This window comes from Panulirus ornatus, chromosome 11 (genome assembly GCF_036320965.1).
Source record: "Panulirus ornatus isolate Po-2019 chromosome 11, ASM3632096v1, whole genome shotgun sequence".
Taxonomy (NCBI): domain Eukaryota; kingdom Metazoa; phylum Arthropoda; class Malacostraca; order Decapoda; family Palinuridae; genus Panulirus; species Panulirus ornatus.
The window spans coordinates 4,267,547-4,283,113 of record NC_092234.1 but is presented as its reverse complement, the minus strand read 5'-3'; the positions used below and the strand labels follow the sequence as shown (position 1 = coordinate 4,283,113).

Sequence of the window (15,567 nt, the reverse complement as noted above, 5' to 3'; positions counted from 1 at the left end):
CGGGACACAAACACACAAAAAAAAACTTCGGATATTCAGACTTTTTTTTCTTCCCAGGTCCTGTACCTCTGGAGAAGGCAAACAACCCCCCCCCCCCTCCTCCCCCAGTTAACTAAACGTTAGCTTCACCGTTGGTGTTGGTACAGCTTGGCCTTCCTGTGAAAGCAACTCATTAGAGGTTTAATTTCTTTTTTCCCTGGATAGATGGCACCTGTGGAGCCAGCCAGCCGTACATATTGCCTTGGGGAAATTCGGAGGTGGAGCTGAAAACAATTTTGCATATATTTCCTTTCACTTCCAGACGCGAACGAGAAATTTTCCATTTATTTTTCGTCAAAGTAGTGAGGCGAATATAAAAAAAAAAAAAAGTCGATCCAGAAAAAGGGGGGAAGGATTTCGTCACAACGAAGGAAAAAAGGTGTGGCTTCACCCAGGGTTGGGGGAGCAGGACTCTCCTCTTCCTGGTCTCTGAGGAATCCCTCCCTCCCTCCTTTCCCTCCCTCCCTCCCCTCCCACCTCAGATCCCACACGACCCTCACCCATCCCTGCGTCCTTGTCTCCCACTGCCACGTTGTTCCTGTGTGCTCTCCCCTGCCTCTCACCTCTCACTCTTAATGTCGTCCACAAGGACAATAAGATGTCATTTACCAACTTAATTTCACAGTAAATTAGATAATGGTGAGAAGAGTGTGTGTGTATTACTGTAATTACAATACCATATATAATATTTTTTTTTTTTTTTTTTTATACTTTGTCGCTGTCTCCCGCGTTTGCGAGGTAGCGCAAGGAAACAGACGAAAGAAATGCCCCCCCCCCCCATACACATGTACATACACACGTCCACACACGCAAATATACATACCTACACAGCTTTCCATGGTTTACCCCAGACGCTTCACATGCCTTGATTCAATCCACTGACAGCACGTCAACCCCTGTATACCACATCGCTCCAATTCACTCTATTCCTTGCCCTCCTTTCACCTTCCTGCATGTTCAGGCCCCGATCACACAAAATCTTTTTCACTCCATCTTTCCACCTCCAATTTGGTCTCCCTCTTCTCCTCGTTCCCTCCACCTCCGACACATATATCCTCTTGGTCAATCTTTCCTCACTCATTCTCTCCATGTGCCCAAACCATTTCAAAACACCCTCTTCTGCTCTCTCAACCACGCTCTTTTTATTTCCACACATCTCTCTTACCCTTACGTTACTTACTCGATCAAACCACCTCACACCACACATTTTCCTCAAACATCTCATTTCCAGCACATCCATCCTCCTGCGCACATCTCTATCCATATATAATATATATATATATATATATATATATATATATATATATATATATATATATCCCTGGGGATAGGGGAGAAAGAATACTTCCCACGTATTCCCTGAGTGTCGTGGAAGGCGACTAAAAGGGGAGGGAGCGGGGTGCTCGAAATCCTCCCCTCTCATATCTGATTTTCCAAAAGGAACAGAGAAGGGGGCTAAGTGAGGATATTCCCTTAAAAGGCTCAGTCCTCTGTTCTTAACGCTACCTCACCAACGAGGGAAATGGCGAATAATGAAAAAACTATAGATACACACAACTTTTTTCATCCTTGTCTGCCGTATGTCCTCACACATGTGGTAACCCACCAGCCACAACTCAGGAAACATGACTGATTACTCATCAGGTTCAGTTAATGACACGCAAATTTCACATGGCGCCGCTGGCGGGGGTAATTCCGTAGCTCAGCAGTGGAACCTGTTCTCGTTTATCTTTCCTCGTTGATCGTCTCGTTAATCATGCAAATAATGCCTCAGGGCCTGTTTTCTTTTTGGAGTTCAGAAAATATTGATGAAGATATGATTTGATTATGAGACTTGGTGGGTGTATATATATATATATATATATATATATAAGTTCTATGAGAGTATAATTTACACATATCCGTAGTACTTCATCCTAGCAGTCTGTGTAAACAGTTGGAAAGGAACCTTATAGAGCAAGGCTGATGCCTTACCCTGAGCCCAGTCTGGCTCTACCACGTAGAAAAGAATGCAATCCACATCCGATCCTGATTGGCAATTAGTTAGATTCTCTGTGGCATGATTCTGTTTTTGTTTTTTGTGTGCGTATGGAATCGAGCATACGTGTGACTGTGCAATTACGATGGCCAGTGAACATCTATGGTGATCAGACATACAGACATGGTCTTATAATGGTTACACACACACACACACACACACACAATTATGGCACTCAAAGATTATGATAAGGTCAAGGGGAATGAAGGGAATCACGAGGAAAATAACCAGACGAAGGATGGCACTGCTGGCAAGAAACCCCAGAGTAAGGGGTGTGTAGGACCACCTCAGGATGTTCCTGAAATGGATGAAGGAAAGGCGACCCCCGAGAGACGGACGTGAAACACAAACAGATCCTGAGGATGCATGACAGGATCAGGGGTACTGAACGATGCTCACGAACAAAGATCTGTACACAGTGGAACACATGGAGGTAGGGAATGATTAGGTGAACCTATGACCGAGGCCAACATACGCTGTTACAGGAGGAATACTCAGTGGAGTGTGGGGCCTTGTATGATGGAAGGACGAGATACGATCAGGGCGCTCACAATCAGCGTGGGTTGGCGGGAGATTTCAGAAAAGGTCAGAAACAAAGGGTGATGAAGTAGCACAACAGGATTTAGTCGACAACTGGAATGAAGCAGAATGAAGAACGCTGTAAGACGAGAATCATTTACACGCAAGTCATTTATAATTTTGGGGGGTGCTAGATGAAGATCATCTTCCGGTTAGAAATTACGAAAAAAAAAAAAATTAATAGATACTCATTATATCGATAGCCATACGACCTGTGGACTAGATAACCCGAAAGACAAATACTGTCGAAATGAAAGCAGTGACAGATCTATGAAGATTTTAACGAGAGGACGGCATGTAGAGAGATGGGAAGTATTAGACCAAGTCACTCCTTGAATGGAGGAAGATTTACTTCTTGAAAACAGAGGAGGAAATTGGGAATAACGAAGGAAATGAGACGAAAGAGGAAATAAATGTTATCTGCGACAAGGGGCATCAGCAAAGATGGATGGACAGATTTAGCGAATCAAGAAGTAAAGAAGGAAGGAAAGAGTCTTGAAAGAAGCTCAAGAGGACGAGCAAAGAGAATCGATAAAGCAAAGAAACGTAGATAACTCGAGTAAACATTACAAAGAGAGGAACACAGAGCAAGACCTTAGCACAACAGAGCAGAGAAAGATGGTTGGGTGAGGTGTTGTTCTTAACAATGAGACACAGATCTTGCCGAGGAAGATCAAGGCATGGGGGAGTTGGGGTGAGGGGTTAGGGAGAGATACTTTTTCTAACCGTGGTAGAACGTGTGTCTGTAAACTGGTACATGTTTGCGGTGGCTTAACAGAGGCTTTGGCTGGAGTTAGGTGGCTTGACTTCCCTGTTCGTGAGTGTTGGGAGGGACAATCCGATGTTGGTGCCGAGGACAAACTGGTGTCACAGCAGTGACAACAGTCGTGACAGCAATGGTGGCAGGAATAGCCTCTCTCGAAACAAACATTTGGAATTCACTCCAAACACTGGGGGGGCCTTCAGAGCCAACACTGTGGTCAGTATTCACCACACGTCTGGCACCTATTAAACCTACTGGTGGGGAGTGGAGTTCATTTCCCACACCTGGCTACTACCTTCACCACCACAACACCACCATCACAAAACGAAAGCCTCCACCACCACCACCATCACCACCACCAGAGGCAGAGCGAGGCAGCCCACCAGCCTTCCAGTCAGTTTCCCGCTGACCGCGGCATCGTACGGACGCAACGCCTCGCCGTTCCCCGCCGCCAATCCGCTGAGTGTGTTACACTTGAAACTCTTTGAGCATCTGACCCTTGGGGTCAGGTCAAAGGTCGTATCTCCCACAAGGGGGCGTAACCGTCGCGCAGGAGGGCCGTGCTTCGTCATCAGGAGCAACAGTGAAATATTTCAATAAAGTGAGAGATAGTTTTAATGAATAACTGAAAATAATGACGAAGATAAATATTCAATCATTTACAGCGAGTTCATTAGTGTCATTAAGTATTTTTATGACGAGGGATTTTCATATTTAGTGTAAAATATAATTCGAGTTATAGATTATTAGAAATCGTGTATTTCCATCCTTTATAATCGAACACAGTGTCTTAATCCGATTACCAAAATATTTTCGTACATTATGATACACGTTTTAACGGAGAGAAAACTTGAGACATTCAATACTCCAGTAAACACACAATCATGAAGTCGAGTAATAATACGGTGGTATAATCATACAACTAAATCCGCAGTCACCTAACGTAATCTATTTTCTTTCCCAAGTAATATTTAGCTGCATTACTACAGCAACTACAATAACTAATACAATCTTAACAGACGTCATCGCTAGTTCCTGCCAGTCTCTATCACTAACCTTCTGTCTAACAACAACTACTACTAATAGTAGTGTCATTATTCCCACGAACTTAAAAGTACACAGATCATCTCGACCTGCTATAGTGAAGGAACATACTATGGCTGTCACTTCTACCTCACTGGTATTACTTCACCTGCTATACTACCACACGCGCTGCTGGCGGTACTCTACCACTGCCTCTACTTAAAATACTTTTTGTAATGACACAGCTTTGACTACTGACATTGCAGAAAATTATGATAGTGCTAAAACAGGTGGCTATGATGGTAATTCTATAATCAATAATGATAGAATAATACTACTGATAATGATTATAAAAATGAGAATGTCTCTGCTTTTATAAGCAAAGTAAAATCGAAAGATCAAAGGTTTATAATGAGAGATCAGAGGATCAATACAGAGAGGAACAATAGACCCCTTGATCACCTTGTAGTTGTGTAGACAACATTACCATTAGATCTATTGTTCAGAACAGAGACCGAGTGAATTCTTGATCACTGAGGAGACGGAGAGAGAGAGAGAGAGAACTCCCCTGGTACATCAAACAACCATACAAATACGAAATCTGTTCCAAATACGACGCCCAGAGAACACTGGCAAGAACAAAACAGCTCCGTTTCTTTCGCCTTCTGGGATAAGCCAGTGTTCATTTCCTAAATGCGGAACAAATGATTATAAACAATTTACCAGACGCTCTCGCAGGTAACAGGCTTAAACGGAGCCTCTAAACCTTACCTTAACTTTTATATGTTCAAGCTCTTTTCCACTCTGAGCTGGTGCTCCTGGTCAAGGAACATAAGCAACTAGCGACACTGTACATCAAACATTTGAAGGAACTTAAGTCTAGACTTGTAAAAAATGTCTCATATCCGGAGACTGAAAACTAAAGGCATCTAAGGTTTCCAGACCACGACATTGAAATGCAGAGGACACTCAGCGTCTCTATTTCCAACAGCAATCACACGGGGTAACTTAAGCATTCACACCAGCAAATCATTTGAAATGGTAAACATAAATCTACTCTCAATCAGAGATACGCTTACAGGGCAAAGATCTACTAGTCTCAGCATTACATAGGACGCTCTTTTTAAAGGCTAGATAGACAAGTAGATAGATAGAGACAAAAATGGGTGGGTCATGTCTTGATGTAGTCAGGTCACGACTCGCCCAAGATGGATGGAAATAATTGACCCGATTAGGTCACGGGAGAAACATCATCTATATGCAAATCTTTTTATCTTCGCATCTCATCATTAATATCATCCATCCACAAGAAATATTTTCTTGGACAAAAAAAAAAAATAAAAGATAGTCAATAAATGTGACATTTTGTCTCATAAGCTGACAATATAAACATTTAGGACATATGGACATTATTCTGTAAGCATGCATCTCCCAGTATCTCAACTATGAAGTAAATATTTTGATATTCTTTATAACCAAATTCATATACATTGGAGCGTTTCTCAGACATGTATTCTGTCCAATGGTTGTCTGCATAAAGGATAAAGCGCGCATATCTCGTGCCTCAGAGACCCTTCACAAACTTCATCGTGAATTGCAAGCATTAAACAAGCAGTGTGGCACGCCCATTGCTCACAAACTTAGTGGAATAGATAAGATTATCTGCCCTTTGATGCAGAGTGTATATATATATATATATATACTTTTTGATGTCTTGCCCAGAACATAACATTTGTAGTTCTATATTTGTGGACGTGTTTACTTTTTGGAACAGACGAAGAATAATTCAAAGTAACTTAAAAAATAAGAAAATACGTCATTTATTTTTCCTTCTAATGAAATGTCTGATTGCATTTCAGCTAAAAACCGGTAGATCAGAAAATGAAAGATACTTTTAAAGATCGCACGAGTGTAGAACGTGTCTGCTTGCCAGTGAATTCTGTGGATTGGTTATCAAGTTAAGCTCGCATGTTCTCTGACGTTATACTGAAGGAAGCTATCAAGAGAAATTTGTCCATGTAGAGACTGAGAGCCATGAGAGTTGGCTTAGGGACCCAAACATGTGATTATGGTGAAATGGGGCGAACTGATCGATTCTTACCTTCTTCCGGCACAAAGTCGACAGCTGTCGAGCTGTGCCGTCAACACGAATGACATTGATGAGCAATGATAGTTGCACTCCACGTTACATGAACACAGACTCAACACGAAGACCAACTTCTCTTCAGTTACCATGATAACCCAGGTTGCTGGTCATTTACCCTGTCATGTAAACTAAGAGTCCACAGCGACTCTACATTCTGGGTTCACCTTTACCTGAAGAACTACAGGCACGTGAAGACCTACATGCGCACGCTATAGACCACAATTCACGTTAGGATCAAAACATATGTTCTTTCCTGAGGTCAGAGTACAAAGACAGAGGTAACAAAGTTCAACATCTTGTTTTAAGACTTCGTCAGCACCAGGAAGGGAGGCTGTCCACGTGTATGGATACATTTAGCAGTAAATTCCCCACTTCTCCCAAGTTTCTGAATAAAGTGCAGAAGTTGGTCGGTGCTGAAACAAAAGATTATTACTAAAGTAAAAAAAAATGGAGCTTGTTAGGGCCAGCTTAATAGTCAGTTAAACTTTATGGTCCAGACTCTCAAATTCTAAAGGTTTTCCCCCCAAATATATTAAGGGATTTATGATTCAAAGTTTCTACAACAGGGCGAACAAAATGAAGGTTGCAGCGAGTTTTGTTGTGCTGTTCACCATTAGTGCAATTCGATGTTATTCGGGGAACGAGAATCTGACAGAGAAATATGGAATTCCCTCAGAATCTCCTGGTGGTCTGCAACAGGCTAGAAACTTTCCTCAGTTGGAGAGGCCGCAGACAGACGCACCTCTCTACTCCCCTGAGCGGGAGAAACGACCCGAGATCTGGGACAAGTTAGGCCCAGGATCTCCCGAGCAGGAAATCCCTGAGCGAAGGACAGCAGATCCAGCGCACAACATGAATAGCAAACAAGATTTACAGAGACCAATTAACGTGGCACAAACTTATCTCCCTCCGGCCGTCCCACTGGCTATGAATCACGAGATGAATGACGGGGAAGTTCCAACGCAGACTCCTGAAAATACAGTGGAGGAACGTAGTGAAGTTTCCTTAACAGATCAAAGGACTTTGGGGACATTTCCTGACACCTCCCCAGCTTCTGGACACCTAAACCAAGTGGATTACTCATCACCTGAAGAACTTGAGGAACACACTTGGCACACGCAGGCTTCCATCACTCAGCTGGAGCAAGACCAAGAACATCTCATCCACCAGATACAAGAAGCAGAAAATGCGACAGTTTACACCACACCTTCGTTGCCAGAGGGCAATGACTTCGTTGAAGATGACCTTCTTTCGTCCGTTCCTTCTGTTGACGATGGGAAGTTTGACAACACACAGTTTCCTGTGAACGTCAGTCGTCAGCTAGTTCAAGGAAAGACTGACATTTCTGCAAAACATGATTATTTCAACTTGAGTGACGTCGCTCACGTCCAGTGGACCAATGAAACCAAGGACAAGATAGACCGAAGAAAGGTTACAAAGCCTTTAGAAGCTGAGGAACTGGAGGTACATGCGTCAACTGCCCTCCATTCAGAAGCCGAGGATACACAAGATGAAGATTGGGAAGGCCATCAAGGCCCTAAAGGAAAGGTATTGGGCGATAATCTGAGTCCTGCATCATTACGTCCAGTCGATTGCTTTAAGAATGGCGACAGCAAAACTGAATGCGAGCAAACCGAACCACAGATAAATACCCAGAGGAAAATGACATCCAGGAGCAAAGAAGATGGGGAACATAAAACTTCGACTCTGAAATTTCAGGGAACTGAAAGCATTAAACCACGAAAACTGGAACTGTATTCAATATCCAGGATCCAGGGAATACCAGAAGGGAATGACCTTCATAATGGCCAGTCTGGGGAGAGAGGAGGAGGAGGTGGCGCTCTCCAACACGACAAGGAGCACCACACGACAGCGAGACACAACGAAACTCACCCTCAGCAAAGTTCTTCTCCTGTCGATGTTCCCATCGAAGTTGAGATACAAGAGCCTATGAGTCAAGGTGGAAACTTTACCGCTCCTCCAGCCGCCCGGAAAATGGAAAGGATGTCCGAGCAGACAAAGGGGAACCGTGACAACGATCGTATGTTTGTCGAACCCTCGTACGTGAGGTCGTCCACCCCACCTGTGGCGGAGGCTTCACTCCTGACGACTCAGGAGGACCAGCAGTCCGGCGAGACGACCCGACCATTTGTCACGAAGAATTTATCATCTACCAAGACAACTTTACCATCGAATACAAACGCCACACCAACAGCCACGGAGGCTTTACCATCTTCGATGATGACTTCACCACCATCTGCCACAATGACTTTTCCACCTGACATGAGTATCTCACCATCTGCAAAGACGACGACTTCATCTGCCACGACGGTTACACCACCTGACACGATTATGTCCCTGTCTTCCACGAAGACTTTACCCTTTGACACAACGTCGCCATCTGACACTATGACGTCACCATCTGACACAATGACGTCACCATCTATGAAAGAGATAATCGTAGACAAAAATACGACTCAAACTATCATGAATGTTAGCAAAACATCATCAGGGTTCAAGACTTTGGATTCTCTTCACAACCCCATCGATGTGACCCAGTCAGAGGTCACCAGCAGACCAACAGCTGAACATGAAGCGACTGAAAACCTCTCTGAAGTTTACACCAAAGAGCCTCTCCTCTATGTCCCTCCGCCTACCCTGCCAGACTATGTGGAGTGGGTGCCAGACTACGACTTCGACCTATCAACACTGTTGTTCTCGGGACGCTACGTCCCAACAACCTCGGCCTCCAAATCTCGCAGGCATCGGAGCAAGGTCGACCTCTCCCTCAACTACACGTGGCCCTCGAGACGAACAGCAGAGATCGAGGGCGACATCTTGCTGGGAGGCCTCATGATGGTGCATGAGAGAGAGGACACGAGGATCTGTGGACCCGTCATGCCTCAGGGTAAGTACAGTAAACACTGTCGCATCCATAGGTAACGTATGAGGGTTTTCACACCAAATTCCCACATTACACACCTTGACCACTGTCCTTCCTACTGCAGACTATCATATTCCTAAGCTCTTTAAAAAACTCTTGTAGCTGAAGGTAACAGTTATTCTGACATTATCGTGAGAACAAACGAACACAGAAGTGTTTAAGCAATCATGTCGGGGCGTTGATCCCAGTGGATGATCCAGTAGAAGTATTTGCTATAGAAATTATCTGAACTAATCATTTCTCAAATCTTTTCTCTCACTGGTCTTACCCGCATCTCACATCTATTTCCCCTGGTCGCGTCTCCCGAAATGAATTACTTTCTTTCACTTTCCCGTTTTCATTGTTCCACCGATTCCTGCGTGTTCTGCCAACACACCCAGTGTTCTCACGTGAGGCAGAACCAACGGTGGAGGTTGACGGATCATGATCCATCCCTTAGTCACCCAAGCTGCTGCTCTCACGGATGGCAGACACAGACAGTGGTATAATGGAGGTCACGAGTCTCTGATTGTCCCAATTGTTGTTCCTTCCTGGGTCATTAGAACGTCCATCAGCGCCCCCACCACCAGGTCGGACAGGCCTATTTCCCTCAGGTCAACCCACACAGGGCAATTTTCCAGGCCAGATGGGGCCATCTACCTCAGTCATACTGGGTCATCTACCTCAATCATACAGGGCCATCTCCATCTCCCTTTGGTTATAGAGGGCCATCCAATCATACAGGGACGTTTCCAACTCCCTTTGGTTATAGAGGGCCATCCAATCATACAGGGACGTCTCCCTTAGGTCATACAAGGCTATGTCAGTCAGGTCAAACAGGTCTCAATTTTCCGGACGCTAATCCCATTTATCCCAACACTAACGCCACTTACCCGCTCCCACTAATCCCACTTCAACTCTGATTTCACCGATCTTTGAAGGGTCAGGTTTTATGCAAACGAGTGCCATATAATTAGCCAATCGTCACTAGGCGAGACTTTTTTTTTCCCCAAGAAGTTAAATAATTTAAATTACTGACCTACAACAGAGGCTTAACAATTCAGCAGAACTACTGGACAAAAATCCTGAGAGATTTTGCGATCTGCATGAAAAAGCAGGAGGAAGAATTTGTGTAGTTGTGACTCGAGATAGGAAATGAGAAACCTCAGGACAGATAGAAAACGGCAAACGAGAAACGTCAGGGAAATAAGAGACAAAAAATGAGAAACAGACGTGTAGTTTATTTTATGTGGTCGTTTTACATCCTTCTTAACTTACGTTATAGAGAGTTAAACGCTGATCAGTCTCTGAAATATCAAATGTTTGATACAGATTCTACTTTCATTATAAATATATATAATAAAGATGTGAAGGTATAAGATTGCTGTAAGAATATTCATCGAGGGAAAAAAAAGATGCTGAGAAGGGAGGTTTATATGAAGGCACCTGACGAAGAAGAGAATTATTCATAGAAAAGGGCAAGAACGATTTCCTGAGAAGCGATAGAAAATGTGAAATGAAAAGGAAATAAGGTCGAAGGTCACCTCTCGTCGAAGAAAAATAACCCAGGGAGATGATGGATGGAATACATAAAAGCTTCAGGAAATATAAAAGGAACAAAGTGAAGATGAAGCACCTGACCTCAGATTTTCACAACGACATTTCAAGTGGGACATGAATGACAATCTCTCAGTGAAGGACAACACAAAATGTCTATAACTCATCTTCATGCATTAAGTGCAAATGCCACTAAGTGGAAGTAGACATTAGGACGATTTACAGTGGTTTTAGGCTTGAGAAAACAAACTTTACGACGTCCATCATCGAATAGGGATTCCCCAGAAGAGAAACTATACCGTGACCAAGAGAGACGTCTGTGTGAGTAGATTTCTGTCTTCTGTAATATGCTTGATGTGTGGGAATGGCCTCTTGTAGTGGGCAGGCGGGGGGAGGGATAACTTCATCCTAGAAGTTTGTTAGGAAGGGGGAAAGATTTATGGATGGAGGTATTGGGTTTTGGTGTGGCGAGGGTTGGTCTATAATCCTACACCCAGCTCTGGGTGCAAGGCTGATGGCAGATGTGAGTAGTTGTAGCGGGGTTGTGACGGTATGTAGAAGTACTCCCGAGTGTTGTAGTGGCCCTAGGTGGTGATACCAGACCACTGGTACTGACGAGAGACTTGTAAGAATCACAACAGCAGCAGAACATTAGGTGTTCTTCGAGGCTGTTTGCGACAGTAGACGTCAGACGTTCATGAACGGTTAGCCAGCTGGCTGTGTCGCAACTACGAGGTCTCTTGTACGTCGTCCCATCAAGCCCCCTACCACGACATAGGCTCCAGAATGCATTCCTGACAGACCACAGGTCTGCTAGTTACCCCTGTACAGGAGGGAGGGAAGGGAGAAGGGTGCCTTTGTGTACACACTCCTCTTTCATACTTGTTCCACTGCGTCATGCTGTCCTTCCCTACGTCTCCCTCAAGTGCGACATCGGATCTGAGGGACTTGCCAGGCTTAGTGTGGATGTTCTGCCTCAGTCCCTCAGGTTAGGCTGGCCATCGATGAGCGTGTGTGGAGAGACATAGTTCCACGTGTGTTGGTCCTGCCCATCACTCGCACTCCACAGCACTCTGGCGAGTTTAGAATTCCACCTTCTCTCCCAACCAGCCATGGCAGATCTTGTAAGGCAATCGCTTTCCTCGATTCATTGGTTCATTTGTTCCCCTATCTCGCGCTTCACATACTTTGGGTAAAGTTCTGGAATCATTCAGTTCCACTTACTGGACTCAACATCTTACTCATCGTAGAGAAATAACTCTGATCACTCACACGCTTGTAGGGGAGGTGACCTCCGGGGCAATGGCATCGGTGCCACCTTGTCACTTGACGTGTCACCTGCTCTCGTCACGTCTCGTAGTTTCATCAAGCTTCTTCCTTGTTGACTAACATTTCAAAACATGAGTGCACCGAATCACTCACGAATCATTCAATGACCATCAACTTAACTACACGATTAGTGAATCAACCACAGACTGAAGCCTTTGACCTGTTGACCTAAGTTAAGGAGTGTGGGAGACTGTAACCATTCCCAGTACTGACCTCTTGACCCCCGCCAGTTCTTTCACTCCATAACCGTCTTAGGTCGTCCCAACCATCATAACACTGATGAATCACTTCCTTAATTCCTGTTCCTTGTGCTCATTAAGGTAAAACTATCCTGGTAATTAACGTCTTCACGTACTATAATGTTACACAACCATCAAGTCTTTTACATGACGTATGGAAGTAGCCAAAGATGGTAAATTGGCTGTTCCGCTTTAAATCCCCCCCTCGTTATGACCAGTTTTATTCTCTTAATGACACACTGTGCGATCGTTACCTGCCATAACACAATGCCATCGCCTCCATCACTGCGTGGAGCGAGGCAATGATCTATATGGAGACACGGAGACGCCACCACTCGCTACTTTCCGGCGCGTATCATTCTCTATCTCTCTCTCTCTCTCTCTCTCTCTCTCTCTCGAGGTTTAGGGGAGAGGAAAGAAGAGGTCGAACAGGAGAGGCAAAGTATATATATATATATATATATATATATCTCCTTGAGTTTGTGCGTGCGCCCACACACACACACACACACACACACACACACACAGCAGCAAATTACTTGCAGTAACCATCCACCTCAGTAACTCTGAATCCAATTCTTTCAAACGGCACACGACCTCTTCTTCTGAAACCAATCCATGACCAACCACCAGCTTCAGGAATAAGATCACAAAAAAATACACCCCTGGCTCACGCTTCAGCATCCTATCTATGCTGGCAGACACCCTCTCCATTCCCTCCACCACTAAACACAACGCCGACAGAACATGTTCTCACCAGAATAACTCGAGGAACACTAGACAAGCGCCCTCCCAATATCTCAATCCCAGACTCCTGTTCATCAAGTGAACATCCATCTGAAACTTCAAATCCCCAGACATGTACGATTTATGCTTTCTCGTCTATGTTCTAGACACCCACCATCTCGCCATTATAAACACTGATTCATGATAGCAAGAGACTCCTTGAACCCATGATGTAAGTTTGTGCTGATGCCACTGAACACATAATCGTGAATTATCCTGCATCCTCCTCGTAAAGACATCAACCTGCTTCTTGACCTGTTTTTCTAATTGGTGGACGTGGCTGCCTTCATAAATGCTGTGGTAGATGTATAGAAGGGGATTCTGAGGAACTAGGGTAAGGATGTTTGTGTGTATATTATATATACGTGTGTGTGTGTAAACCAAATTAATACTGAAGCATATGTATAATCATTAGCCTCAGCAAGCCACATACTTGAAAAAAATCTACCAGAACAGCAATGGATTTTCGTAATTGTCATCACTCAGGGATATCACACAACAGCAGCATTTCCTGTTGGTTCCCACACGAGTGAGAAGGACCGTCCATGAGAGGGAGGGACAAGGGGGAATGGGGGTTCATCTATATGCAAATGTATTCATATCTTATCGCTTACAATCTACTGCAAGTCGTGACTTCATGACATGGATGTAGTGGGTTTCTGTGTCATATGTGGCAGAACAATATTCGTTCACAGGTTCGTATAAATTCGGTTATTCTCCGTTTTCATTTCTGTAGGAAAGAAGCAGTACCTTCGGTGAATATTAGTGACGTAAAACATGTAGCTTTGAATGTGTTAGTGTCCTTGATGGTATATGACTTGAAAGACTGAATATTTCTCTAATTTTCTTAATGTTAGAGCGACTATTTTGCAATGAACAACAAGTCCAGTTATACCATGATAAAGAGGTACAAACTTATAAGGCATTTCAACATATTGCTCTTTCGAATGCCATTTTCTATTTAGAACACTGGAATACCATTTGACATTTCGCTCACTGGAATGAAATCATGAAATGGACAACCACGTCTGTTCTGTCTGCCAGGTGTTGTCATGGTGAAAGAGGGACCTATGACAAGCTGCAGGTAGATCGATCTTCCCTACACTGCAGCGAGTGAGAGTCGACCATACGACTTACTGAGCAATAGATTCTCCCAGCAAATCTAGGCTAAGACAGAGAATTGCTTCCTCAAGTTGACAGAGAAATGACGGGTCGAGTTGACAGAGTATTTACGGTGCAGTTCACAGAGAATTGAGTGCTCCAGGTGACAGATTAATCCAGTTGGGACAGAGGTCCAGCGTATTAAAGCAAAACCATTTCCTTAGAATCTATTTATTTTTTTTTTTATGCTTCCGTTCCGAGCGCAGAACACGAGACAAACTGTCATCATCATCTTTAAATCTGGCAACGATAGCAGCTCGAACATTAAGCTCGTTTTGAATTTCCTTCTGTTAGTATTCATCAATTTCTAATCACTATCTACGTTGTGGTGAAAAAAGGAAATTTGGGGAGATCCTTCTCCCTCTCTCGGGAGAAAGGGTCTGGTTGCTGCATACAGTTAAGTGGGAGAAAGTATTCACGATTGGAGAGAACCCAGGCGGACGTATTTTCTTATCTCAACAAATCAGAGCGACTGCCTTGAAAACTCAGGGGAGTTAAACTCTAAAATCTGAAGTTCCTAAAAGAAAAGTCTGAAAATGAGACGACCCACTTCACACAGAAGACCTGAATGATAATCAACTGTTATTAAACTCAATCAGCCTCTTCCAGGCGCACCAAACTACTGCTCATCTTCTTGAAATAGAGAAAATATCTCACCCTTCATAGAAAACGCGATCCCAGCAACCCAACATCTGGTGGGGGAAATAGAAAAGAACAACTTTGAGATTTATGAGACAATGGAGATAATCTAATGTCTCTACCTGAGGATTACTGGGGTTTTGTGAATGTCTTAGATCGGGGGATTTATTCCTCATTTTAAGGATCGAAAGATGAGAAGCTTCTAGTAAGGTTTTCAATAAGAGGATGAATGATACTTCCAGTATAATGATGGTGGATGATACTTCCAGTATAATGATGGTGGATGATGCCTCTCAAGTCTTCCTGATCATGCCAGTACGACTATTGAGGACGAGGATGGTACGA

The 15,567-nt window shown here is 43.8% G+C and overlaps 1 protein-coding gene across 2 annotated transcripts in view; it reads left to right on the top strand.

The window, feature by feature from the left end:
• The first annotated feature begins 3,689 nt into the window (after positions 1-3,689).
• LOC139751224 (uncharacterized) overlaps positions 3,690-15,567 on the top strand; it is a 261,204-nt gene continuing 249,326 nt past the window's right edge. The window contains exons 1-2 of one of the 2 annotated variants that reach the window (XM_071666427.1): positions 3,690-4,020; positions 6,302-9,496. In XM_071666427.1, coding sequence (XP_071522528.1) covers positions 7,132-9,496 — 2,365 coding nt within the window. In that variant the 5' untranslated portion in view covers positions 3,690-4,020; positions 6,302-7,131. The remainder of the gene's footprint in view (positions 4,021-6,301; positions 9,497-15,567) is intronic. The other variant, XM_071666425.1, reaches the window with a different exon arrangement.